At 39.4% G+C, this 26,556-nt stretch overlaps 1 protein-coding gene across 6 annotated transcripts in view; it reads left to right on the plus strand.

Moving 5' to 3' along the window:
- RPS6KC1 (ribosomal protein S6 kinase C1) overlaps positions 1–26,556 on the plus strand; it is a 95,394-nt gene that overhangs the window by 53,436 nt on the left and 15,402 nt on the right. For 5 of the 6 annotated variants that reach the window (XM_074163644.1, XM_074163653.1, XM_074163670.1 and 2 more), the window contains 4 exons: positions 10,941–10,988; positions 12,579–12,711; positions 21,645–23,222; positions 23,494–23,583. In XM_074163644.1, coding sequence (XP_074019745.1) covers positions 10,941–10,988; positions 12,579–12,711; positions 21,645–23,222; positions 23,494–23,583 — 1,849 coding nt within the window. Of the gene's footprint in view, positions 1–10,940; positions 10,989–12,578; positions 12,712–21,644; positions 23,223–23,493; positions 23,584–26,556 lie in introns of those variants that run through there. The other variant, XM_074163689.1, reaches the window with a different exon arrangement.

Here is a 26,556-nt window from a genome sequence, read left to right on the forward strand (position 1 = left end):
CTCATTTTCTTTTTCTTGTTGGACTGAACCTAGCTATGGGGACTGATTTTCGTTTTTCTTTGCCTGTTTTGTTGTAATTATGTGCATAAGTTGATAACTTCTCCTCAGAGGGCTATATACATTAGGTATTATGGTTGTTTTTATAGCACACAAGGTTTTCTCAGCTCTGACTTCATGTTCATCGTATCTCCTTTCCTCAGTTGTAAGTATTTAGCCTGGGTTCCGCTCTGTATATGTATCAGAGATACAGGTTGGAAAGAGCACCTGTCTGTTGGATTAGTAGACACTAATTAAATTAGTAGCTGCTAAATGGGTGCAGTAGGCATGGACTTTGTGAATTACTCTTATGACAATGTGAGGCTGCAGAAGTGTTGGGACTTGAACCACGAAAGACCTTTTCGGTATCTTCATTCTTGTTTAAGAATAATGAGCAGCAACTGGAGAAGATGCTTGATCAGAATGAAGTTTTTGGAGTCCTTGGTATTACCAGATCTAGATCTTTCTGAGCACAGCTCTAACAGGTGTCCCAGGTGTGAGCTGAACACGTCCAGATCTTTGCAGCAGAGTTGGGAAGAATCACAATCTGGTGATGGCAAAAATGCAACATCTTAGTGTTGGAGATGTACGGACGAGTAGAAGGCTTGTGTATACGGCTGGTATGCTCATGTGTAAACAATATCATAGAGGTCAGAGTTAATGTTTAATTATTGTATGAAAAAGGGAGCAATATCCTTTCAGGTGTCTTTGTACTCCGCATACCTGCTTCCAGATTCTCCTTATTATGAACTTAATCTGAGCATGCTGTCTTTTTTCATGTGTTCGTGTTTAAGTGTTCGTAAAGTTGTGAGGCAAATGAAAAACTGCTCTAAGCCCAAATGTGCAGAGCATGTTTTATTTGATTTTATAATGCATACACAAAATGCATGTGAATATGAAGCAAAAGCATACACGTGTATCTGTGTGCTGGAGATGATGCCTCTGCCTTTGGTTTAAAGGACCATCTCACTTCCTTCCTCAGTGTCTCTTTTTTTTTGCCACCTCCTCTGCTTGCATGTGCCCTAAAGCTCACATTGCGGGGAAATCCATATAGATGTCTAAGTATCCTCACTGGAGCCAAGCAGATGACATAGTGTGCCTGTTCTTGAAAATGGATTCTGATTTTCAGGACCAGTGTTGAAGATGCCATGCTTTTGGGCACAAGTCTGTAAGTGATTCAGCATCACCCAAAGCTGTGCCTGAAAGTACTCTTCTTCTATTCTAACCCTGAGGTAGCTGCTTCCATTTCAGCAGAAAATGGGTGTGTAGATAGTAATGAGCCACTGGCATTTTTACTGCTGTCTTGCCTAATCCTGTGCAAGATTGGCTTAAACACACTGACTTAAAAATGGTGGTGGTTGGTTTGCAGACTTGTTCTCCCACTGCTGCTTGAAGCCCAGAGTGGTGCCTGCTGCAGTCCTGCCTCGAGAAAACCAGCTGTTAACCTGCACTCCATCAAATACTGAAAGGTTCAGTGCCTTCTCTTAGAGTAATGTCAGTCTTTGTTCTTCTTTTGAAGCCTCTTGAAATGTTTTGAATTGGCTTCATTTTCACAGACAGAATGCTTGTTGCTACTTGAAACTTTGGGTTTTTCAAACTATTTTAGGCTAGGCAGAATGATTAGGCATTTAATTTTAGCCTAGTTTATTCCCAATGTGCCATCTTTCCCTCTGTCTGCCTTTCTGCCTGCCTTGTCACCTGAATAATTTTTACTGTGTTGACCCTTTTCTGCTGAATTGGGGAGAGTTAGAGATCTTAACATTATTAAACTCCTTAAAACGTTATGAAAATTCGCAGAAGAATGACCATATCTGTGACTTGCTTCCCATCCTTCGGCTCCTGCTCTCATGCAAAGACTGTGGTATAAATCTATTATAATAAACCCAATAGGACTTACACTTCGCTTGAGAAAACCATGTTTCTTGAATGTTGCTGCTGCTGTGTTTGCTCACTTCGTGGTGTCAAAGGTTAACTAGGTGATGATTGCAGGTATTTTATGTGTTTGTTGTGGGAAGATTCTACCTGTGAGTAGGCTTCTGAACATAGAGGTTTAATCCAGTTATGAAGGTGGCTTTTGTCCTGCAAATGTGAGCTCTGAGGTGCTGCTGATTGGCCAGCAAAACTCTTGTTAGTGTTACCAGAGGTACTGTATTGAAAACAGGCTAATAGCTAAAGATTTTAGCTAGTTATCACCAACCATGATCAATTATTTCATCAGTTCATGTAGCTTAAAGTAGAAAACTTCTTTTTGAATAGCAAAGATTTTTGCTTTCAAAATTTGCCTAATTAAAAATCAGGGTTGCAGATTCTGTGCTGAGTTTCTGCCCTAGGCAAGTCTTTCCTTTGAAGCTACAACTGGCCCCTAAAGAAACGACTTTGTTATGGTGCTGCTGGATATCTCCACGATGCTGTTTCAAACCCAATTTCTTATTCTTTAGAACCCTCTGTTATTTAGATTCATTCAGTTTAAAGATTCATCTTGAAAGCAGAGTGCATTAAGTAATAACTATGCTTCTGTAACCAATGACTGTCTTTTATGTCTTTTCTATCCCCTCCCTTGGTCCCCCATCAAGCCACATTGTCTGTATTGGCACTGGTGTAACTGTGATCAGTTCTTCCGCAGATGTCTCTACGTTTGAGCTTGTTGTTCAATACGCTGTTTGTTAAGCTTTATTGAACAATCTGAAACCTTATAAAATAAAATACTCTCATCAGGGCCTTGCTAAAATTATTTTTGGAGTTTCTAAAGAGGATTCTAGAAGTAAATAACTTATTTTCTGAAGAACTGGAAGTAATTCTGTTAATCTTGAGTATAGGTTATTTTTTGTGGCTGTCTTGCTATCTATCATGAGAAGTCATAAGTCTGATGGTAGTACATTTTGATGAATTGACCTTAGAAATATGCAGAACCATCAAATCAGTATTACTAATTATTTAGAAAGTGTGATTATTACTTGTCTACTTGATAAGTGAAAGTGCCCAAAAGCACAAGTATATAGACTATATGTAGAGTTCACATGCATAATCTGCAGACCCATAGTTGAATTCAAACAGGTTATGGTTAGTTTTAATGGAATTTAATCAGAGGGTAGGAGAAAGGAGCTCTTTTTATGGCAGTGTGTGTGCTGTGTGTGAGTTACAGGACATAGGCAGCTATGTTCCATTAGCGTTTGTTAGAAACTTAAATATTTGGCATTTTATTTTGAGGCAAGGTTAAAGACTTGCCATTGAGAAATTGAGTTGGCTGTAGCAGATGTTTTCTCTCACATGGCTCTCAGGTGCGCACTGCCAAGAGTCTTTAGATCATCTTATGGGTTTGAATGAGTAGCTGTGTGTACGTAAAGGGTGTGGGGAAAAGGGAGCTGTAATAAACAGTACCATCGAGTTCAGACATTTATTCTTGTTACATTATAATGCTTAGAAAGAGAAAATGGCTGAAAACATGTTATATTGAATTCAACCGACCAGGGAGTTTTCCTCATCCAAACACGGTATAATGGAAAATAGCAATGGCAAAAATCGTTAAAAATCTGAAACTGCGTAATAATAGTAACTATTAATACAAATAAAGAAACTTCTAAGAGCTTAAGTTTTGATAGCCCTTTAGTTTCCTAAGTCACTTGCCAAGTCCTACATAATCAAATCAACTACAGAGTTGTCGTCAAAACTGATTTCTTGGCTCACTACCTCCCTTTCCCTACTGCTACGGGATTATTCCTAAGCTACAGTCAGGTTTCAAGCCCCAAGCAACAAAGCTTGCTCAACTTTAAAACTCATTCTGTCTCCCAGCTAGAAAGAGTCCTGTCCCTTTTTCCCTGCCCTCAAACACCTGCCACTTGTTTTCCTGAAGTCTTTCCATTTATCCATTTATACTGGTGTGAACATTTCTGACTGTTTTGTTGTTATAACCTTTTGTCTCTCTCTAGCTTCTTTCTTACTTGTCTCACTAAAATTTCTTTTGACTTCAGCAAATGTTTTGTTTCATCTGACCTAAAACAGGCCTAAGATTGAGTCAAGTAATGCAGATTTTACCCTTCTCTTTATAAAATAGAAATTAAATTATTGAATATTCCAGTGCAGGCTGAACTTATATGTATGTTCTGTCCTCCAAAAAGAAATAATTTATAGAGATATTTTCTTTTAAACTACAATTAAGTTTATCTTCCTAAATATTACTATGTTGCTTAGTACGTAATTGGTGCCAGACAATTACTCTGCGAAGCCTAGTGGCATTTCATATTGTAAACCGTATTCTCTAGTATAACCCACCAGATATATTTTCTAGGTTAATATTCAACCATTTGTCACTTATTGGCCAGTTTTTAGTTTGCACTAAGAAAGCGGACTTTCCTCTCTGTTATCAACCAAATAAAAGTATTTAAAAATTGGAATTTGAATATCTGCTGCTTTCTTAGCTTTTGCATTATTTAGAGCTGCACCATTTGTCTTTTAAGTACGCTATTATTGCAAGTCATAGAATATACGAGCCATAAGTTCCTGAGGATAATGGTTTGAAAGGAGGAATAATTGCAAACTGAAGATAATTCATATTGCACAGGTAACAGGATAAGCAATAATCACGTTTTTCATACATATTAGCCAAATGTAATCTCTCTTTATAACGACAGAGGGAGACGAGCGAGAGTCCGGGTGGTGTAATCTGAAAAGTGACAAGGATAAATCTGTGTTAAGTAGATCTTTTAATCCTGGTAGCCTTGACAGCCGGCACAGCCGAGGGGAGTGGGGGGAATTGCGCTCCTGCTTCTGCCTCATCACCGCAACCCTGCCCTGAGTGCGGCACCCACCTGTGCGCTGGCCCCTGCCAAGGTCTTCGCGCAGTCCCAAGCACTCGTGCTAGGATCAGGGGACCAGCTTGTCTCGTTCCTGGTTATCTGTCACTACCTGAAGCGGATTTTCCAACAGGTGAGGTAAACGCAAGGAGAAAAATCCTAGGTGATCAGCTGATACATCTTTGAGTTTGTAGGACTTTTGCTAGAGAATCTATCCTATGATAAGATTGCATCATGTTTAGGAGATAAGGACCAGAATTAATAGATGGCTGACTGGTGATGTTATTACATGATGTATTTTCAGTGTAGAACGTCAATTTAATTAAAAAATGGAACTGGTTTTAAAGTGATCCCTTAGCTCTGGTGCGTCTTCAAAACCCTTCAGGTATCTGCTACTCCAGTAAGAGGTCCTATTCCATTTTCTTTGATCCAGCACGAGCTATTTCTCAACGCATGATAGTGAACTTAAAGCCACATTTTTGTAAGCAAACATGTTTTGAGGTGTTTATTTTGATCAGTGTTAAAACCTGCTCAGGTAAATAAAAAGCATAGGTATGTTCTGTGCCACGTCCTGAAAGTGTGGAGGCTGGAAAAAAGTCAATATTAGATAATGGGGGAGAAAAGGAAGGGAGGGGGGAAAAAAACCCAGAAAAGAAAGGGGGACTGGGGAAGCAAACGGCTGCGGTGTGACAGAGGACTGCATTTATATTAAAGCCACCCGCAGGAGAGCAGTGCATTTCGAGCAGTCCTTAGTTCTTCCAGTGTTGTCCCCCATGACCTTGGTTGGGTGCTCGGTGGGGTGACTAATGGTTCACCATGTTCTTTTTTCCTGGTGACTTGCCTGTTGCCTGCCTCTGGGTTTGTGATTCCCCTTATGCTGACTTCTGCAGTATTCCTTCAGTCTCTTATCTCAGGGCTTTGATGCATATGTTCTGAAGGTGGCCACCGTGACTTTGGGTGGCAGCAGATGGTAAACCTTCAGGCTGCCACCGGCTATACTGGTGTTAAGTTGGAAACTTAACGTTTGATGAAGAATCAGTAGTGCATATGAAAGAGCTTTTACTGCAGAAATATCTTTTAATTAAAAAAAATTAGCATACTGAAACATTTGCTAATTTCCGTGCATTTAAAGGATCCTAAAATTAACTGTTTTCTTAAAGCTAGACTATGGTTATTTACCAGGCAGGTCTTATTTTATTTTTCTCCAATTAATTGTACCTACTATATTGAATTGAATTTAATTTATTTTCCACTAAGCTGTTGGATACACTGTAAATCAAATCTAAGAAGCTAATTTTTTTAAGTAGCTGCTGTCAGCATCAGAATTAACCCTTGACTTAGAGAAAAAAAAATAAAAATCACAAGTAGAAAATCCTATTTGGCATCACAGAGGGTTATTGCTATCTGCCACTTTACTGAGATGCTGCCATGCAACGCTGCTGTGTTCACTTGTGTTTTGTGATGTGCCTGGGAGCCCAATGCTTGTAAAAAATAGGGATGTCTGTGCTGCTAAAAACACTTATTCACATTATATATTTATTGTGGCAATTACTATTTGCCTGTCACTGTTTTTGGCCACGTTGAGGTTGTCATCAATGCAGAAAAACAGGGAAAGAACGAGTAAGCAACAGTGCTGCAAAAGCCAGCGTGGTATGTAGACCTTGACTCCGTACATTAGTAATTACAAATAGGATTTTGCCTTGTTTCCTTTTGTGTCACAGTCTAGTTGCTCAGTGCCCAGGAATGCCCTGCTGTGCATTTTTCTCCCTCCCCTCTGAGAAAGGATGCTGTACGTTACAGCCGACAGCTCGTTGTTAGGAGGTATTAGATATTACAAGTTACGTGGTAGTCATCATCCGTGAAACAGGCTCCATCAGCTTATGCAGGCAAGGAACAGCCCGGTCTAACGCGCACATTTCTGTGTGATCTGCTTCGGAGAAGGACAGAGTTACGCAGCAGGGAATGCTGCACGGAGCCCTGTTTTGTCCCATTGTGCCAATAGGGTGGAAGCTTGTCACTTTGCATTTTGAAAAGAAATCCTAGAAAAAACATTACTGAAGAACTTGCAAGCACTGCCTTTTGCGACTGGGGGGAAGTGTGAAGGAATGCTAACAGGAAAGACTTGGTGGGATAGCACTGCTATCCAGGAATTGGCTGTAAAGCATGAGGTGAGGAGAATAAGTTGGCATTTGTGTCAATGACAGGCTTACTGTTAGGCACTTCTGCAGCAGCCTGGTATCGCATCCAAGAGCTGCTAACCTTTCTCTGCTCTGGATGTGTGATAAAAAGTCAAGCAAATATACTTGTGATAGTGTCTTTCCTGGCCTTATCCCTTCCTGAAATGTCAGTTTTCTGATAGTGATTTGTTCATTCATGTAGTCCTTTAGTTATTTGGATGAACCTGGCTAAACCCTTTCTGGGATATGCATGCAGGCTACCTCCCCTTGAAGCAGGGTTTTGGTTTGGGAGGCTCATGTAATAGTCTGCCAGGGGCAAATGCAGCATCACTAGGTGACTTTCTGAAGTTACTTTTATGGTTCTTCCTGGGCTTCTTGAAGTGCCTTGTGAAGTAAACAGCCTTGTAGAAAGGTCGGTATTGAAACAGCAAAGAAATAATTTTCTATGAAATGGAGCTGTAGTTGATTGTCACTGGGGGCAGGTATGATGCTTGATGGGAAGGAAGAAGAAAGAAGCTGGTTAGTAAGATTGGTTAGTCCATCTAGGAAGTTAACCTCAAAGGCACATAAATATTATTTGTTGTTATTACAGTTATAAAACTGTAGCTGCTGCTTTCATTTTGATGTTGTAATATAACAACAGATGAAGCTAGCCCTAAAGGGACCCGTTGTCTGCTTTGTTCCTGTTAGTGGTAGTCATTCTATATGTTGTCTTATAGGGTGAGGGCTCAGCAATCCGTTCTGTTACACCATATGCTAATACAGTGCTGATAAGCAAGTGTGAAAAATGAAAGGGAGGAATACATTAATTGTATTTGTGCAATAAGGTATGCTATCAAAGGTAATTATTTCATGACAGTTTTAGTTATAGCAGTTGTTTTATCATGGAATAAAAAATGGCTTTAGGAGCCTTTTATTGGAAAGACAATTGTATCAAATTAGTACCAAATTAGATTTTTGTCTTTATAAAGGTGAGCAAACCCATGAGCAGTTTTTAAATTGGTGTCTTCTACTCTACAAATGAACAAATCCTGTTTGAGGGTTAAAGAAGCTATTATTCTGTCCTTTATGCTGACAGCTTCATTACTGATTGGCCTACTGTTGGTATTAAAAAAATGTTTGGCTCCTTATGATCTTTGTGCATGCAACTATAATATTAATACAGACCATGGAACTGTTCATTAAGAAATGACTTTAAATGAGGTTGATGCTTGTAAATCTGGAGAGATACAGATGTTAAATGCTGCCATTCCTTTTCATATACAGCCGTATGGCTAATAATTTCCAAGTGGCTAAAGCTCTTGTTAGCAAGAGTGCTGGTGTGTTAAGAATGGCCCTATAAATAACTTTAAGAACTGAAGTTGAAGGTGCTTCTTTTAAAGACTATTGTTAACTAAACATTATTGCCAAACAGATGGAAAGCATTCACCAGCCTGATGTTTTTAGGCCTAATTATATTATCACCAGTCCTGTACGGCTCAGTTGAAGAGGTGTATCCAGAGGCCAATTTATAATCATTTAGCCAACACCTGTTTGGGAGATATTGACAGTCAAAGGGCACATTTGAAAAAAAAATCACATATGTTCTTGTATTTGTTGCCTCAATGTGAACAGTGTCTAGTTACAAACAAACTTGGGACAAGAAGAAGGAAAGTGACTGTAAACACATAATTGTTTTCAAAACGTTTTTATCTGCCTGTCTTTTGGTGCATCTTGTAAAGTGGCTTTTATTTTTCTCTTGTTCTTTTGGTTTTCTTTTTGTTTGTGGTTGTGTTTTGGGTTTTTTTTTTTTTTTAAATTTTAATTTTACGCTTTTTGGTTAAGTAAGGATAACAAAACCAGTTTTATAGTTATAATTTATTCAGCTGGTTTCCACTGTTTCTTGAAGCCCCAGGTAAGAGGCCCAAAACGTTGCTGGCAAACTCAGTGGCCCGGGGACATTTGCCTTTCCCTACAGTGCCCTTGACATGGAAACTGTGTGTCGTTCCTTTGGCAAAAAATCTCAGTAGCGCCAACTTCTGTTGATATTTGTTTTGCCAGAAGATACAGAACAGCTTTTAAAATTGGGTGCAACCCTCGTAAAAGAGGAGATCTTTGAGATGGAGAGAGTGTCTGTCACTTTATTTCCTTTGATGAAATTTGGTGAGAGAAGAACTATTAGAAAAGATTCCTCTCCTCTTGCTTGAGATGCTCGGGATGCGATGGGGGCAGGCAGAGGGCAGCGTTTTGAATGTGGCCGTCCCAAAGAGCAAAGGTTGCTTTGCTGCAGGTGCTGTTTGGGGGAAGCCAGCACAACCCTGCCCTGAGACCTCCCCTCCTGGGCCTGTGGCACGTCCCCACCTCACCTCGCTGTGGGCACTGCGTGGGACGGGGATTTCTGCAGTTCCCTTGGCATGGGGGAAGTCAGCATGTCCACCTGGCAGAGATAGCGGGGCACGACTGCATCGCTGCCCCACGCGGCAGCGAGATAAGGGAGGCAGTGTGCTGTGTTGTCCTTCTCCTGTCACCTGATTGAATCTAACACCATATTGCTCCTGACACGTCATTCCTCTGCAAGAAATCTCTCTTGATGGAAGCTGACTTGGTCTTTGCTGCATCTTGTCTGTCGAACTCAGTTTGGTAACCCCAGTACTGGCATTTTCAGGCCTTTAGCTGTTTGATTTTGCAGCCTAAATATTTTGGTATAGCTGTGTGTGAATGTTTATACTGGAAATTTATAATGTCTATTGTAAATAAACAGTGGGTGCACACTCTTCCTCTTGTTCCTAGAGAAGGATTGGGCTTGTGCTGCTTGTGTGGCTGCCTTGCAGCTGGTGCTTTTCAAGTACATCTTGTATGTACAAGTACACACAACAAACGCAAGTTCTTGGAGTTTGAAAACAATTAACTCCTGAGCAGGGTGATTTGAAGATGGACATGTGGAGGGTTCCAGCTCCCTAAAGATGTAGTTTCTGATATATATATATATATATATATATATATACACACACAGATATTTTTGTTTGGTTTGTTTTCAACACATAAATAAATTGAGCTTACTAAGAAGGAAAACATTTATTACTCCTCTCATCGCTGTGTTGTGTTTTCAGTAGAGGTGCTGCACTCCTGACAGAGATGCTCTCTGCAGCTGTAGATGTTCTCTTCTCTGCAGCAAATCCATCCACTCTTTTCTCCCTAAATAAATCCTTTTTTTTTTTTTTTTATTGCTGCTATCTTAATACTAGTTTACAGTAGCACAGAGGGACTTCCTTGCAGCCATTTCTATTGTGGCTAATGAGTGTTGCAAAACAAAAACAGCAGTGGGAGGAATGAGACAGCAATGACTATACAGAGATAAAACATTTTTTTTTGTGGCCTAGGCATGTGTGTGGCCAATTCTTAGTTTAGCTTCCTGGAAAGAGGCTATTTAGCCACCCAGAAAAAAAACCCCACCAAAACCAACGCTCCATCTGGGGGTAACTCACTGGTAGGCAACACGTTTGATGTACAGGAAGCCTCATGGGGAAAAGTGTTGCACTGGGAAGGTAGGTACAGTGAGGATTTAAGTGAAGTGATGCAGGAAGGTTACTTCAGTGACTATGTGAGGGTTACTTTTTGTGCTTCATTGTGTTGCTGCCATTGTATTTCTATAAATTTCTATATTAATGCTGTAATTACAAAGTATTGGTTATTTCTGTTACCAAATTAGGATTCATTCTTTAATTTAACTGACTGGGAATCAGGTGACACTCTGGTAGTTCTCTAGACATCTATATTCTCAATCAAATTTCTTTCCTAAAAAAAACACTGGTTATCAAATGTATGCTGCAGGGCTTTAATTTTTTTTTAATCATTACTTATATCACTTCCTTTGTAAGAATATACAATGTTAGATTTAAGAACTGTGTTTTGTTAACTTACGTGAATCGTAAATATGTCTCTGAATACCTTTGCTTAGGTTTTGCTTGTAATGGACACTAGAACACAGCAGACTTTTATACTGAAGGTGAGTAAAGTCTTTTATTACTTCTCTAAACAATTTGGCCTCCTAAATGACACCACCACGCAAAGATCAATTTGCATCTAATGTATAGAGTTACCTCTGCAATATATTGTTACATTAATACATATATCCCTATTAAGCGCATTGGAATTCTTTTTGTTGGTATTCACTTGCTTTCCCTTCCTTTCTCTGTAACTTCTCTAGTGCTCAGATGTGCTGCTTTGCTCCCTTGAGTTGCCACTGGTTACCGAGGCCAACACCTTAGCAGGCTTCGTTAAAGAATCAGAGTTACAATGTGCTGCTTAAAACATCTGTAATGCCCTGGTGGCTCAGGATACGAGCAGGCTGCTGGTGAAGGTGAAAATTGTCCTTAGCCCAAGTACATCCACAGCACTTTGTGCTTGGTCTTCCCTTAGCTGAAGAATATGATGTTGGCCAAAGTGGATTCTGGATGAAATGGACGATTGGTCTTATCCAAAATTGCTTTCCTGTGTTTTACATCATTAGACTGAAAACTGAGTATAAAGTTACTAAACGATTGAATTAATGAATAGTTAATTGGTCAGAAGAAAGTTTTTCACATTATTCTCTTGTGTTTCAGAAAGTGCTCAGATCAAGATCCCAATATGCTCGGAGCATCTGTGATGCTTAGAATTAGTTTGAGTGTTGTTATTGTGGCCATTATTTCAGGCTTCCTTGATATGAATTCCACTGCTGATGGGAGGAAGGGCTGAAAAACTGCGTCCCATACATGGAGCTCTAATTAGTTGTTAACAATTTGTAACTTCACTTCAGGTCTGGCTTGCAACCCAGCCTTACCTTTGAGCATCTGGCCTTTGAAATTGTTTGTTTTAAGTATGTGCAGGGTACAGAAAGCCTGTTTCTTCCTTAGAAAGGATTATTTGTGGATGTTGTGTATTAGAACCTCACTTTATCTACTGGCAGATAGGGTAACATTGAATTTCCCATTTAACTGCTTATGTTTATCAATATTGTAATAGGTCACACTATTGACATGATTTTTTTTCTCTTTCTCTCTCCCCTCCTTTTCTCCCTCCCACATCAATTTTTTCACTTCTGGCAACTTCATCTCTGTGCTACCTCCCAAAAATCATTACCTCTCAAGGAGACTAATCCTTTCCTTTCCTTTTTGTTATGGTGGTTGTTGTCTCTAGTAAAGTACAATGGAAATGTGAGGATTACCTGTAAGACTAAGGCATTCTTTTGTCTTTAGAACTTGAATTGAATTTTTTTAATAGTGTCTTTTGGTCACACACAAAAATAAAATTTTAAAAAAAGGTCACAGGGAAATAACTGAGTGTCATCCTGATGACTTAGTTTGAGAGAGATTCTAATAAAAACATTGACCCATGTAATTGATTTTAATGGCAGCTTTGTGCCATCTTCTGTTCTCTGGAAATGCGCCAGATGCCATCAGCACAGCCTCGGGGGACCGAGGGGCATAGAGCAGCAGATGAGTGGTTTCTCTGAAGCCCAGAGTAACTCGGATAGATTAGTTTGGTTGATAAACACAGAGCACAGCAGGCTCCAAAGGCAACTGAGGGTACAACTGACCTTTTTGTTCTCTGTCAGGGTCTAAGGAAAAGTAGTGAGTACAGCAGGAGCAGAACGACCATCATCCCCCGCTGTGTGCCCAACATGGTGTGTCTGCACAAGTACATCATCTCCGAGGAGTCTGTCTTTCTTGTGTTACAGCATGCAGAAGGTTTGTCTCTTGTTTAAGTATATTGCTGAAAAGAGTCAAAGGTTTAAGTTTTAATCAATGGTACATTTCATTGTCAAATTAATCTCTTATACATCTAATTAAAATATATTTAGTGTCCCTAAGAGATGTTGTGTAAGACACCCCACTCCCATCCTCGATCCCTCCCTCTTTTTTCCCCCTTATTCTGCAGTGGACCTGATTCCTGTTTCAAATGGCCTCAAATCCTGATGGGTTACTGGAATTGTAGCATTATCGAAAGCTTCCAACTGTTTATTTTCTACAGGAAAGTGCTTTGACTGCAACAACTATCTGCAGTATTTACAGTCATCTCTCAGAGAGAAAAGTCTTTGGCTAGTAAATCTTTTTAGCATCTTATAGTTAAAATGACAAGTATCCACACAAGAATTTAATAACTCGCTGCTAAAAAACATGAACATTTGCCTGTTGGTTAATATCGTGTAGTTATTCTGATCTGCATTTTTAAGAAAATAGCTAGTGGTATCACACAGGAGTTCAAAGCGAAACCACAGAGTTGTGCCTTCAGACTATTTGTAAAATTCCTGTTAAATGTACAGGGAACAGGTGGCACAAAATAATTACATTTTGTTTTTTTTGTCTAACACCTGGATTTAAATATTCCCTAAATGTAATTACCCATATTTGTTTAGAATGAGTGCAGAATATAAATTTTGGGATTGATAATAGTTCTCTTTTTAGGAAATGTTAATAATTCAGTCACAATGGATGATGTGAAGGAACTAAGGTAACCGATAGAGAAGATAATTTTATTACATTGAATATTATTTCTTTTTTTCCTAATAACTTAGATATTAGCTTTTTCATGAACAATTTGTCACATGAGGCCAGTTAAAGCTAACTTTACAACATGAATGTTTCTGGTATGTGTGACTTAATTTTGCCATGAGCAGTGATGCAGGAAGAAAGGCCTGACATTACCATACTGCCCGATGGTCATCTCAAGGGTTTACAGAGCTGCTCTGTACAATGCTACTTTTCTTGAGTTCTCTGTAATTCAGCAGAATAACTTGGAGAGTCTCACCTGAACTGTAATCTCCACATAAGCTGGTACATTTTGTTTGGAGAAATAATATTTTAAAGAACCCAAAAGAGTAAGCAAAAAGCCAACCCTTGTCAGATACCGATTGCCTTTAAGGCTAGGGTGAGCAGAGGATTAGAGACAGGATAAAATAATAGTTTTAAAAAACCTGTTCCTAATATTTCTGCAGTTTCTGAAGACCTGCAGTTCTTTTCTTCTGTTCAGGAAGAACATTCCTGCTCAAGACAGATGGAAAATTGGGTGAAGAATTACTGGAATTTGGGGGGAGTAGTGGTCAGATGGAGAGAACAAAAATTTTAAGGAAGGCTTAACGTGACCAAACGACAAAGATAATCTCTTGGAAGTGATAATTTTATTGTGACAACAATGAGAAAAATGGAGACATTGAATGATCAGAGCTCTTTCATTTAAGAATAGAAACCTCAGCTTAACATTTGGGGTGGATGAGGTGTTGTCGTTATAAAAGAATAACTCTCTACTGGTTGTCTTTGACACAGTCACAAATCCAGTGAAATGTGCTTGGCCTGAATGTCTTGCTCTTACCAACATCCACTGTAACATTTTTACATATTTTGAGTTCTATGGGGGAAGAATTTTTAATTTACTAAGTGTCTTCTACAGGTTTGTGCGACACATGGCCCTGTGCAGCACCCCATGCCGCTTGTTTGATCTGCCAACAGCGGGGGTGGTATCTCTCAGGCATTCTCATTTTGGCTGGCCAGGCAGCAAACACGTAGTCGGAGGCAGCCGCAGCTCACATTGCCTTTCTCCCAGCTGTGGGTCAAAGCCATGCAAGTAGGAGACACGGGAGGGAGGGAGAGGGGTTATTCTGAGTGGAGTTGGGAGAGGAGGTGCTGATGAGATATGAGTGCTTTCTACAGGGAGAGCTCTGAAGGGGAAGAAGGGGTAGGGAGCATGGGAAGAACTGGGGAGCATTGCAGGGAGGATGGAGGACTGGCAGGGGAGGAAGGGGAGAGCTGCGAGTACCTGAAGGGATTTCTATGTGGGTGAGGGCTGTTGTTGGTAATACATGATGCATGGGATCACTGGACTTGGACACTTGTGGGTATAAGTTATAAACTGCATAGGGTTTTCCCTCATTTTCTGATAATGCAGCAAGTAGTTTGGAGATGGATTCATCTCTATTCTTGTTTGCAAACCATTCAAAAATGATGATGTGCTATAAGAATTTTTCTGTGATTATCAGGGAATTAACAAGGTTAATTTCTTTAAGGATAGTCCCCTGCTTTCATGAACTTACTGTCTGGGCTCAGAACAGGCAAAAGGAGAGAAAAAAGAGTGATATATTCTGTTCTAAAGAGGGATAGGGGTACAAAGTGATGAGTAAATTGCTCAAGAATGCATATAAAAAGCATATTGCAGGTGTAGGGCCTGATCCCAAATCCCTAACTGCTATAGTAATTTTGTGTTGCATCTAGAACTGCATGACCTGTGCACCTCACCCTGTCCCAGGAGCTGGACTGGTGCTGGAAAGTGATTCAGGAGAAAGGCTTAATTTTCTAGCTATAAAGCATGAATAAAAATATGGCTGAAGTTATGTTGTACTATATGCAGGGGCTAGCTTTGCTCACCCCACTGATGATTGACTTGATCACATCAGTCTTATGTTAGTAGCACTCATCCTTTAAATTACAAGGGTAATAATATCAGGAATCCTTATTGATAGAGCTATCTTAAAGTTTTGTCTGTCTCAGACCAAATATAAGTAGAGAAGGTGCTTGTACTTAATTTTGGGAAAGGATAAAAATTTCTAGGACAGTACTTTTTAAGTGATAGTCTCTGAAATTTTATTCCTTGACTTTATGAATGCTCTTAACATTCATAGTTCAAGTAGTCCTATTCCAATAGGAAAGAAGATTTTGCCAGTCAAATTTGTAAGTGATGCTGATTTATTATGTTAGGTACATTAGGTATACCATTGGGAAGTTCAAGGGTGAAATATTAATTTAAGTGGGCAATGGCTTGAATTACAGCAAATTCGGAGGAGGTTTTAATTTTATGTACAGACATTATGCATTTGCTAAGCAGCTTACTATTTCCTGTTGGTAGTAAATTTTGACTGTATTATTAAGTGCAGCACTATTGGGTTTGTGTGGAATTCTGCAAGCTTGACTGCAGACTCTTGCTCAAGATGAAGACCTTTGTCTTTTTTTTTCTCCCCTTTTGGTAAATCATGATGCCCTTACATGCTCAGAATCGGTGTGTGAGGTCTTGGGTTCTCCTACAGGCTTTTCTCATGGCCACAGTTGGAGGCTTGAAGGGTGTCTCAGAAGCATGAAAGTCCATAAAGTTATCTTGTAGCTTTGTTGGAAAGGACTTGGCAGATTCTAGCATGGTAAAGAGCCAATCTGATGTTAATAAGGCCTCGCTTCTTCTTGGCACTACTAACTCCAGAAATTTTAGAAACAGATGCTTCAAAAATAGGCTGGGGGGCTTCCATGGGACATCAAAGTTTAAGTGGCTGTTAGAAGCTGTCAAATCTCTTTAAGCATAAACAAGCTGGAGTTCCTATCAATCTGGAGAACACTCAAGAAACTTCATGCTGAAGAGGCTTGCCGCACGCAGGAATTGATAGACAACAACACAGTAGCGTTCTGGCTTGCAAAGCTGGGGATTTGTCGTTAGGAAAGGAGATAGTACTAGCTGTAAATATTTGACAGCAATTGGAAAATGTAGGAATGGTGATATGGTCCTTGACAAGTGACTTTTTCAGGAGGCTGCTTTGAAATAATAGCTTTTGCTCAAAGTGTATCAGGAAGTGGGAGCTTTGCCTAAACTAGCAAACTTTGCAGCAGAGATTCACCAGCAGCAGTGGGAGCAGCCGGGCATGTAAGACTCTGGACTTCGTAACTACTGTCACGTTAGAGATTAGGCTGGAGATTAGCTTCCAATTCGTGTGTACGCTGCAACCCCACTGTGGCTGCCATCGGGATGCAGTGAAACGTTATTGTTGTATCGTGGCTGTGCCTACGTGTCTGGGTCCCTTTTGGCCTTGAAACTCTACAAGCATAATTTTATGTAGTTGTTGTATATATTGACATGATAAAGTTTACCGGTAGACATGCCTTTATTGAAAAGGAGGACAGTGATTCTAAGAAAACCATAAGGTTGTTCTTTTTCCAGCAAGGAAGAATGTTAATTTGCCCGATGTGCATAAATTATGATTGGTACTGGTGGCCATGAGCAAATTCTTATGCAGTGATGTAGAGAGTTGGGCCCAATTTTGGAGAATGATTCAGGCAGATGTCTTTCAGTACTCTGTTTTTCTTCTTTATCCGATCCACAATTATTTGGAAGCCTGGATTGTCCACTTAACTTTGTTTGGGATTTCCTAAACAGAGTGATTACTGCATTCTTAGCTGCATTCCAGTTCTGCAGGAATTGGAGTATATTGTCCTTCAGAGTAAACTCATGGGCCAAGCTAGCAAAAGCCATTGATTTATTTTGAAATATGCCTCTTTAGTCAGCCAGTCTTTCAGGATGTGAAGCTGAAATGGTAAGTGTCTGAGCACCGGGTAAGGAAGAATCCCAACAGCTCATGAATTTTTCTTGTCAGATAAAAACCCCCATGTTTAGAATAAGTTTGCTGATCTGTTAGGTTGCATTTTATCCCATGATAGGTACTATATAGTCCCTGTATCATCTTCTCTTTGGTGTTCTTGTGTCAAGTGCTATTAGTAACAAAAAACTGCAGAAATATTTGAAAGAATATAAAAATATTATGGAACTAACAAGATTCCTAGGCAGCTTCATCACTTGGTGGCTTTATGCTGAAATTTCCTATTGATTATTTTGGACACTAACTTCTTAGATTCTGCCTCTCGAAGCAGAGGTATAACCTCCAGAATGCTGGAAACGTGGTTAGGTAAAGCAATTCTAGTAAGTAATTTTACATTGAATAACTGCAGAAGAGCGTAGAGCTTGGTGAATTTCATGTGCTAATAAAACCAGAAAGAGCGAGCTATACTGGTTGTAGAGTCAGTTCATGGTAGAAGAAAGTAATCTTAGTAATTAGTTATCTTAATACTGTACTTCTGAAATTGCATTAGACACTAATAAACTTTAGCTTAAACTGGTAGCTTTTATAGTTATTTAGCATGTTAGATGATTTGACAATGACTGAAGCTTCCTTGTTTGGATTGATTTCTGTAATTTCAGTTTTTATAGATTCCTGATACTGTATTAGCATGGCTTGCTAATGGGTTTTCTTGATCTCACACAACACATGGGGAGAGGGGGAAAGATTATTAGTATGTCATTCATAAAGGCATAATTATATACCCAGATACAAATATCACTCTTGTTTGACCCTGGATTAGACATTTTCAGAAAGGAATAAAATTGTTGTTTTTCACTATAGAACACAATTATTGAATAGCATTTATTTATGTATTTCCACTTGACCAGGAGGCCAGTCTTGAAATATTTGTATGTAAACATATTTGGACATAATAAAATTTTTATTTCATATTTACTTGCATTTTAACTCTAAATTGGAGTTGCACTAAGTAGTAATTTCCACTGTGATTTTTAAGTCCAAGTGATTATTAATGAGCAACTTCTTTAAAAAAGTAAGAGAATATATTTACAAATAGAAACAGAGTCATTGTTGCAGTTCTGTCTGTTTTCACAGGTGGACAGTGGTGAATTCCTGAATACTGTAAGGATAAAGAGATTCTTTCTTAAGCTGCACTAAGACTTTGAGTAGAGGCCAAAATCTAGTGGGGGCTGCATGAAATCTTGCACGAAGTGTGGTGGAGGGAGCAGAAGACAGGGGCTGTCCTGAGAGCAACTTGACCTGTCTATAGGTGAAAAGCGAAGTTGTGTGAGGATAATTCTTGCACTTTTCATGCTGCTGGGCAGCCCAGACCTTGCTTACCTAAATATAGGGCTACGAAACATTTAGGTCAGTGAGAGGTGTTCAGGTGTCACATGTAAAAGCACACCTCGTGTCCAGTAACGACACAGGAAAAAAACGTGACAGTAGATAACAGAAATAAGGTTTTGATCTTTCTGCATCCCTAAGTCAAAGCTCAATCCAGACCTCCATTAACAAGACGTTTTCTTACTGCTTGCATCCGAGGAAGGACGGATGGTGCCAATATTTGCATTAAAACTGTGCCTGGAGGCTGAGGTGCTGTTGTGCTGACCTGTCCGAAGCTGCAACGTGATGTGGGTCTTCGTGGGTGATGTTCTGTGAACACCCTTTGAAACCTGAGAGTTGCGTTTTCGTAAGAAATTTGTGAAGCACAAATTATAAACACCAGTAATATGAAGACAGAAATATTTACTATTTGCTTGTACTAGTTAATATAATGCAGGTGGGATGGGGAGACTTTGTGTTTTAGCAAATGCAGGAGGGGTGTGGTTGTCAAATGAGATTTGATTGTTTGGTATGAAATAATCCTGAATAATTCCATGCCTAGTTAATAAACTGGGCAAAGTTATTTTGCAAGCACTGTTTACTTAAAGTGGTTTAATTGAAATTTTAATAAAAATTAATTGTTATAAAGATATTGTTCCATCAGAATCATAGAATAGAATCATAGAATAGAATCATAGAATTGTCTAGGTTGGAGAATCTTGGAGTAAAATTAAGCTTGTGTGTTGCTTCTTTTGTCATGGATGAAAGTGTGGCAAAGAGGAGAAAGTCTTTCACATGTATAAAAATGTGTATGTTCTCACTCTCTTTTCTGTTGTTTTCTCTCCCTGGCATTCCATAGCAAAACCATGAATGAATGTAAGAATGTAATAGTAGAAAAAGAATTATTTGTCATTATGGGATGAACAATTTCTATTTTTACCAAACTAGTTTAAAACCAGTAATTCTGAAGTCCTGTGCAAGCTGCGGGGCTCAGAAAGCATGGCAGCGCCCTGGCTCTGCCTTTGCCCTGCCGAACAGCTGCGTAACGCGTCCTATTTAAGGCAAGTGGCTTCATCTTAAGAGTCTACATGGACTCGCTGCTTCTCAAGGAGGCAAGGTCCTGCTCGTCAGGCACTTCTGGCAGGATCAGGCCCTTGATCTCACCCACGCAGGGCTGCAGGTCGCTTGTGTCCAGGCAGGCTCAGAGTTGGTGTTCCCTGGGGAGGCGGCCTGCTTGGCTGGGCTGAGGGCTGCTGCTCGGCTGGGAGGGACCGATGGTCCATGGCTCACTACCGTGGTATGGCACGCTTGTAGGTGTCTTGAGTCTGTCTTCGGGTAAGTATTTCAAGTGCTTATGCAATACAGTGGTCAGTATCGCAGTTCTTGTTCCGTTTTTCACAAGCATTGCTTCGTTTGCTCCTGCTTGTTTACCTGGCATCTTTTCTTGTCACCTTCTAGAAGGTGGCAAGGGTTGTTCTGAACTACTAAGTCCGTTTGTATCTTATGTCAGAAACCATGTGGATTACTAGATTTAAATTGTGATTTTTACCACTGGACTCAAGCTGTCAGAATTCCCTCTTAATATTTTTAATATACTTAGTTTCACCATAACCAGTGAGATTATTTTTTTCCCCTTCAAAAACAAGTCTTGTCTTAGCCAGGGGGATGGAGGGCAAGAAAGCTCCACATTGTATTATTCAAATTCATTTTTAAAGTATCAAGGTTTTTCTGCCTTTGATAAGATATTTTTGAAATAACATGGGAATACACAAAACCTGTTCCTAGGCTCCTAGGCAATGAAAAATACTTTCTTCTTTTATTGTACTTTTTAAAGGAATTTTGCCTGATATGGGGGAGTGTTTAAAACTAACTATTAAAGACTGTGTTTTGGAAAAATATAAAACTCCGTTTTATCCAAATAAGTAAAAAAAAAAAAAAAAAAAAAGAGAGAGAGAAAACCAGTCAAAACTTTGCAGATGTCCAGTGGGCTGGGTACTTATTTTTTTCTTCTACAAAGATTTTGTTAGAACCTCTGCATTTTCCTGAATTTCTGTACAATCTTTTAAATTTAAATATCCTGACTTTGCATTTTTCCACAAGTTATCAAAGGTGACTTTTTAGCTTTAAGCTGAATTCTTTGGCATGTGCAACAGATGCAGTAACTTCTTGATTTGTTTTGTGCAAATTATATTTTGTAATCTGTCAGCTTTTTTAATATGTACAGTATTTGGAAACAAAGAGTCTTATTTTGTATTTTTTTTTTAAATGTAACTTTTACTTTTGGAGCTGTAACTTTCTTAGAGTCTTTGATGTGAAGGAGCTGGTTTGCCAATGTCACTTACAGTATTGATAAATGCTTGTGTAATGCAGCAAGGCGTAAAAAACTTTACTGAGTTCTGAAGTTAAAGGGAGAAATACATCCATATTTAACTAACGAAAACCACTTCTTCAATGAGAGAAACAGATCCTTAAAATATCCTGCTAATATGAAGTAATTCCCTTCCCCTTACTGAACTTGCTAATTAGTTTTTAGTCCATCTCCCCTAATGTTGCTTATAAGCTTGGAGCTGTGATAAAGAAGAATTCAGGACGGGCAGAAGTGGTGATGGGCACTAAACCATTTGATCTTCCCTAGTTTTTGCTTTCTTTTGAGACAGCAGATGGAGAGTAGTCACCACCATGCAACTTGAGACAGACTCCTAAATGAGACTTTACTGAAGTTTAAAAAAAAAAAAAAGGCAGCTTAATCTCAGATGCAGCTCTTAAAATATTTATGTATTAATACAAATCTGCTTGAAAAGCAAGTTGTGGTCCCTGTAATTATTTCCTCCTGAGGTAGCAGATCCAACTTGCTCTGTGGGCATAAGGATATAGCGTATTGTGACAATGAGGGTATTTTCCTGTTTCATAATGAAATTGATTCTGTTTTCAGTGAAACTAAGAGATTCCACTCCCCTTCTTTTCTTGCAGGAGGAAAACTGTGGTCTTATGTCAGTAAGTTCTTGAATAGAAGTCCTGAAGAGAGCTTTGAAATTCCTGAGCCCAGAACATCCAGTTCAACTAAAATTTACCTGGAGCAGCCAACACCTAGTCCTAAAGAAATCGGTAGCAGCACTGATTCCAGAGAAAGCTACGGGGAGAGCATGCTGAAGGTGGTCCCGCTGAAGAGCAGCCTAACACCAAGCTCTCAGGATGACAGCAGCAACCAGGAAGATGGCCAGGAGAGTTCAAAGTGGATGGACTCAGCATCCAGCTCAGAAGAAGAGTGCACTACTAGTTATTTAACGTTATGCAATGAGTATGGGCAAGAAAAAATTGATTCTGGCTCTCTAAATGAGGAACCAGTGGTTAAAGTGGAGAGTGAAGGTTTCAATACCAAAGAGAGAAGTTACTTACAGAAATGCAGTGTGGTTGGCAGCGATAGCTTCACTTCTCAGATTGCATCTCAGGAACGAAAGCTTTTCATTGACAACGCTGAGCCGGAAATAGCTAGCCCTACTAGGATATTGGACTCATTAACTAAATCAAAGAACAGCCCCATGGAACTCTTCAGGATAGACAGCAAGGATAGCACTAGTGAGCTCCTGGGGCTTGATTTTGGAGAAAAATTATACAACCTGAAATCAGAGCCTTTGAAGCCTTTGTTTTCTGTCCCAGATCATGACAGAAGCTTGGATGCCCTGGAGAGCAAAATGGGTGTGAAAGCTCATGACACCGTAAGCAGGGGTTCGAATGACTCTGTGCCAGTTATCTCCTTTAAGGATGCTGCTTTTGATGACGTAAATAGCATTGATGAAGGAAGGCCTGATCTCCTAATAAACTTACCTGGTATGTCTGATGAAACAGAAGAGGCAGCAGCATCAAGGCCAACAAAATTTACAAAAACTGACAGGGACATGTTGGAAGTAAAGTTGTTGGAAACACCTGATGTCTTACAATTAAATAATTCTGCAGAGCCATACAAAGCTTTTGATCAAAAGCCAAATTATGTGGCACCAGAAGTGGGTGATCCTTCCAGCGAGGAAGCAAATGGACAAAGTGGTGTCACTCAGGGAGGTCTTGGGACCCTCTTTACATCCGACCAAGAGGTAGGTAGTTCAGAAGATGGGGCTCTGTTTCAAGAGTTTGGAGCCTGCTCCTTAAACGTGACAAGCAAAGAAGAAAGTTTATTTGTTTCCAACCCGCTCTCAGGTGCTCAAGATACTAGCTTGGATGGAGACATGTTAAGAAATGAAGCGGTGTTGCTGTTTTCCGATCAAACTGGAGACTTTGGGAAAGAGGAAACAGACCCAGCTTTGTTACCAGCAGCTGAAAGTAAAAAGGCAGCACCAAAGAGGGAAGACAAAAAAGCAGTAGCAGGGGAGAAGGAAATACATCAAATTTTTCAGGACCTCGACGAAAGATTAGCGATAACCTCCAGGTTTTATATCCCAGAGGATTGCATTCAAAGATGGGCAGCTGAAATGGTTGTAGCCCTTGATGCTTTACATAGAGAAGGAATTGTGTGCCGCGATTTGAACCCAAACAACATCTTATTGAATGATAGAGGTCAGGAACTTTTGCAAATGCATTTCTTTTTATTCGCTGTTGCTTCCAATTAACTGAGTAGGCGTTTTATCTTGTAATTAGTATCTTCATTTCCTGTCTAGAGCTTCATTATCAGTGCAGCAAATTCACCCCCAGTAATAGCTTCTAGTACTTAATGATGCCATTATTCTTAATGATACTGTTTTTAGCTACAAAAGGAGTAATTACAGTTCACTTCTGCAGAAAATGGAAGGGAAAAATGTTTTGATTTCTCCTGTCGTTTTGTTTTTAGGACACATTCAGCTAACGTATTTTAGCAGGTGGAGGGAGGTTGAAGATTCCTGTGACAACGATGCCATAGAGAGAATGTACTGTGCCCCAGGTTAGAGCAATCACCTACAATGTTTCACTTGGAAAGTAGATTAGCAGCTTTCATTTTCTCACGGAGCCTCTATAGCAAAGAGCTCGAGATCATGCAATGTCTGAATTTTCTTTGCTTTTTCCTGAATGTCTTAAAAAGCTAGAGGGCTCATAACTGCTTTATTGGTGAACTGTGGTGGTGTTTGTTAGATCATTTCCATAAAGTGTAATTGTGTTTAATGTCTTGTTTAAGCAAATTTAAGGAATGTTTTGTTTTCTTGCAGTTATTTGCTATGTGCGAGTACATCTTGATAACTGAAAAGAGCAAATAAGGAAAAGGGCAGACTGAAAAAATGACACTAAGAGCCTTAAAAATACAAAAATTTATACATGCAAAGAACATGGGGGAGGAAAAAAAACCATAGCAGTTTGAAAAATACAACCCTAATAGGCTCAGAGATGCCTCTGACATTTTTGATGAGCTACAGTGGGCTTTGAAATAGTTTAGAGAGCTCTTTTCTTAGAACTGCTTTCATCAATCATGAGGGTGATAAAATCAATATCTCTTGGGTTTCTGTTGTGAGGATGGCACTTGAAACCGAGCCTTCCCTCTTTTCCTTTTTCCAATTTATTTTCTGCTAATATAGTGGTCAAATGATAGTGACAGCCAAAAATCAGGTGGTTTACTTATAACTTCATATTTAAAAAATTTCATAGCTAGCTTAAAAAAACCTACTTTTAGACTTGAAATGCCTAGTGGGAGGCTCTTCAGATTTTCAGTTTGCCTTTTTTTATTCTGAATTTGAAATGCCAACATACTCTTTCTGCTGAGCGCGTGGTCTGGCTAGGCATTACAACTTGGCGTGTAGGTAATCCTCAAGTCTGTAAAAGTGCTCAAAAAATTTAGAATAACCGTTATGAGCAATGGAAGTTCTGAACTTAGTCTGGCATCAGGTGTTTATTCTGACTTAGTCTCGCAACTGAAATACAGTAAGGAGCTGCTCTCTCTGAATAAAGGTGGTAGGATCTCAACAAAAATTTGAATGCCAGCCTCTTGAGATAGATAGAAAATATTTTATTTACTATTAGGGTGCGTGTGAGAAGGGCACATATTACCAAAAAGAATTACCTATCAAAGCAAACCCAACACCTTCATTCTACCCTTACTCCACTTTAATTCAAGAACAAGAAAATGGGGGAATCCCAGCAATTCTTGTGGTTGTTAAATAGAAACCTGTCCTGGTTGGCAACATGTGTGATGTTCTGTTAGAAAGGGGTGTTTTCCTGCCTCCCTAACCCAGCCTCGTACAAAGCGCTCCCTACTTGAGTAGTAGCAAAGATGGAAGCGCAGCCTTTTCCCACCCTGTCATCATTAATGAGCTGTGAAAGTCAAAGCTTAATTTTTCTGTATTTTAATGAAGATCCAAAGAGAGGCTTTTTTTGCCCCCTAAGCCCCAACCAGACAACTCCTGCAGTAATTAAGTGTTTAGGGAGCAGTTGAAATAATATTTAGAAGTCCCCAAATGCAAGAATAAAGTTTTCTGCACCATCATTATTTCCACCTCACAGCACAGGTGTGGTGTCATTCTGGGCTTTTCTTGGTTACGTTGCCCTCTCCTCTCGCCCTCTCTGCCCTACCCCAAGCTACAGTTTGCTTTGCCTGTCTGTAACTGGTGAGCTAGCTACAAGACGAACATTTGCAAATGCAAATATTAGATATGTGCAAGATGGCTGAATTGGTACTGCCCTATGATTCTTACCTTCCATATTTCTTGATTATCTCTGTTCCTGTTATCTCTGCAAAGCATACTCTTATTTTAGTGTAGCTATTTCATGCTAATTTTTTGCGTAGGAGAGTAATACTTGGTATAACTTCGCAGTACAAAATACGTTTTGGAGCCAAGTGCCATTCTATTCTGAGCAATGGTTTAGTACCTGTACCTTCAGTAAGGGTGTATAGCTAAGTCCAAAGCAGCTTTCTTAGGGCTACTGCTACTGGTAAATCTTGCTCTAGAACTTTTGGTCAGTATTAAAAATATAATCATGTTAGTGGGCTTTCTTAAGGCTACTGTGTTACAGGGAAAGCAAACGCTTATTTGGATGATCATTTTTCATTTTAAGGAGCATACCACATCTCTGGAACCCATGTTTCCCCTTTATCATGATAGCATTGCTCCTCAAGCTGCTTCTTGGAATAAGGATTTTGAAATTATACTTGTGCTTTAATTCAATATACTAAGAGAAATTGGCAAGTTCAGGGTTTTTTATTGTTTTTAAGTTGCTTTTTAAAACTAATCATAAATGTTGGTCGTAGCTTGCTTTTTTCGTGCTGAGGGAAGGGCTGCACTTTTCTAGAGGTGAACAAGTGATCTTTGCAAAACATCAAGTCTTATGATTTCTTACTATGAGACAACATAGTGACTAAATAAAGTGACTTCAAGCGAGTCTTTTACCTTGTTTTGAATTTTTCTGCTGCTTCCAGTATTGTGTGCTGTGTTGCCCTACCTCTGGGTACTCAACCTTCCCTCTCCTTTTCTCTCCTGACTGAAGGATGCAGTGAAACTTGGCTTGTAAAATTTTGGCTCCATGTGTTTAGCTTGGTGTGTGTTTTCATCAGGGTTTGGCACAGAATAGGATTTTGATATGATAACTTGTATGTTATGTGATTTCAACGTTTTGTTATTTAAATGCACACGGTTAAGATATGCAAGAAAGGGAAGGAGTCTTTATCAGAACCCTCTCTTTTAAGGTCTGGTGTTGGAGACTGTGAACAGATGATGGGTCTTGGGATGCAGTTCTTCTTCTGCATTGATTTTTGAGGAGCAAATTTTGGAGGCAGAAAAAGGAGAGGATGAGTGTGAAATTTAAACAGATTACAGGATATCTTCAATTTAAAATGGGTAGGAAATTATGCAGAGTTATGTGAAACATAAAAATGTATTTAAAACAATTTTATCTTTTTAATTGATAAGAATTTCAGGTATTACTTTTTTAC

This window comes from Numenius arquata, chromosome 2 (genome assembly GCF_964106895.1).
Source record: "Numenius arquata chromosome 2, bNumArq3.hap1.1, whole genome shotgun sequence".
In the NCBI taxonomy this organism is placed as follows: domain Eukaryota; kingdom Metazoa; phylum Chordata; class Aves; order Charadriiformes; family Scolopacidae; genus Numenius; species Numenius arquata.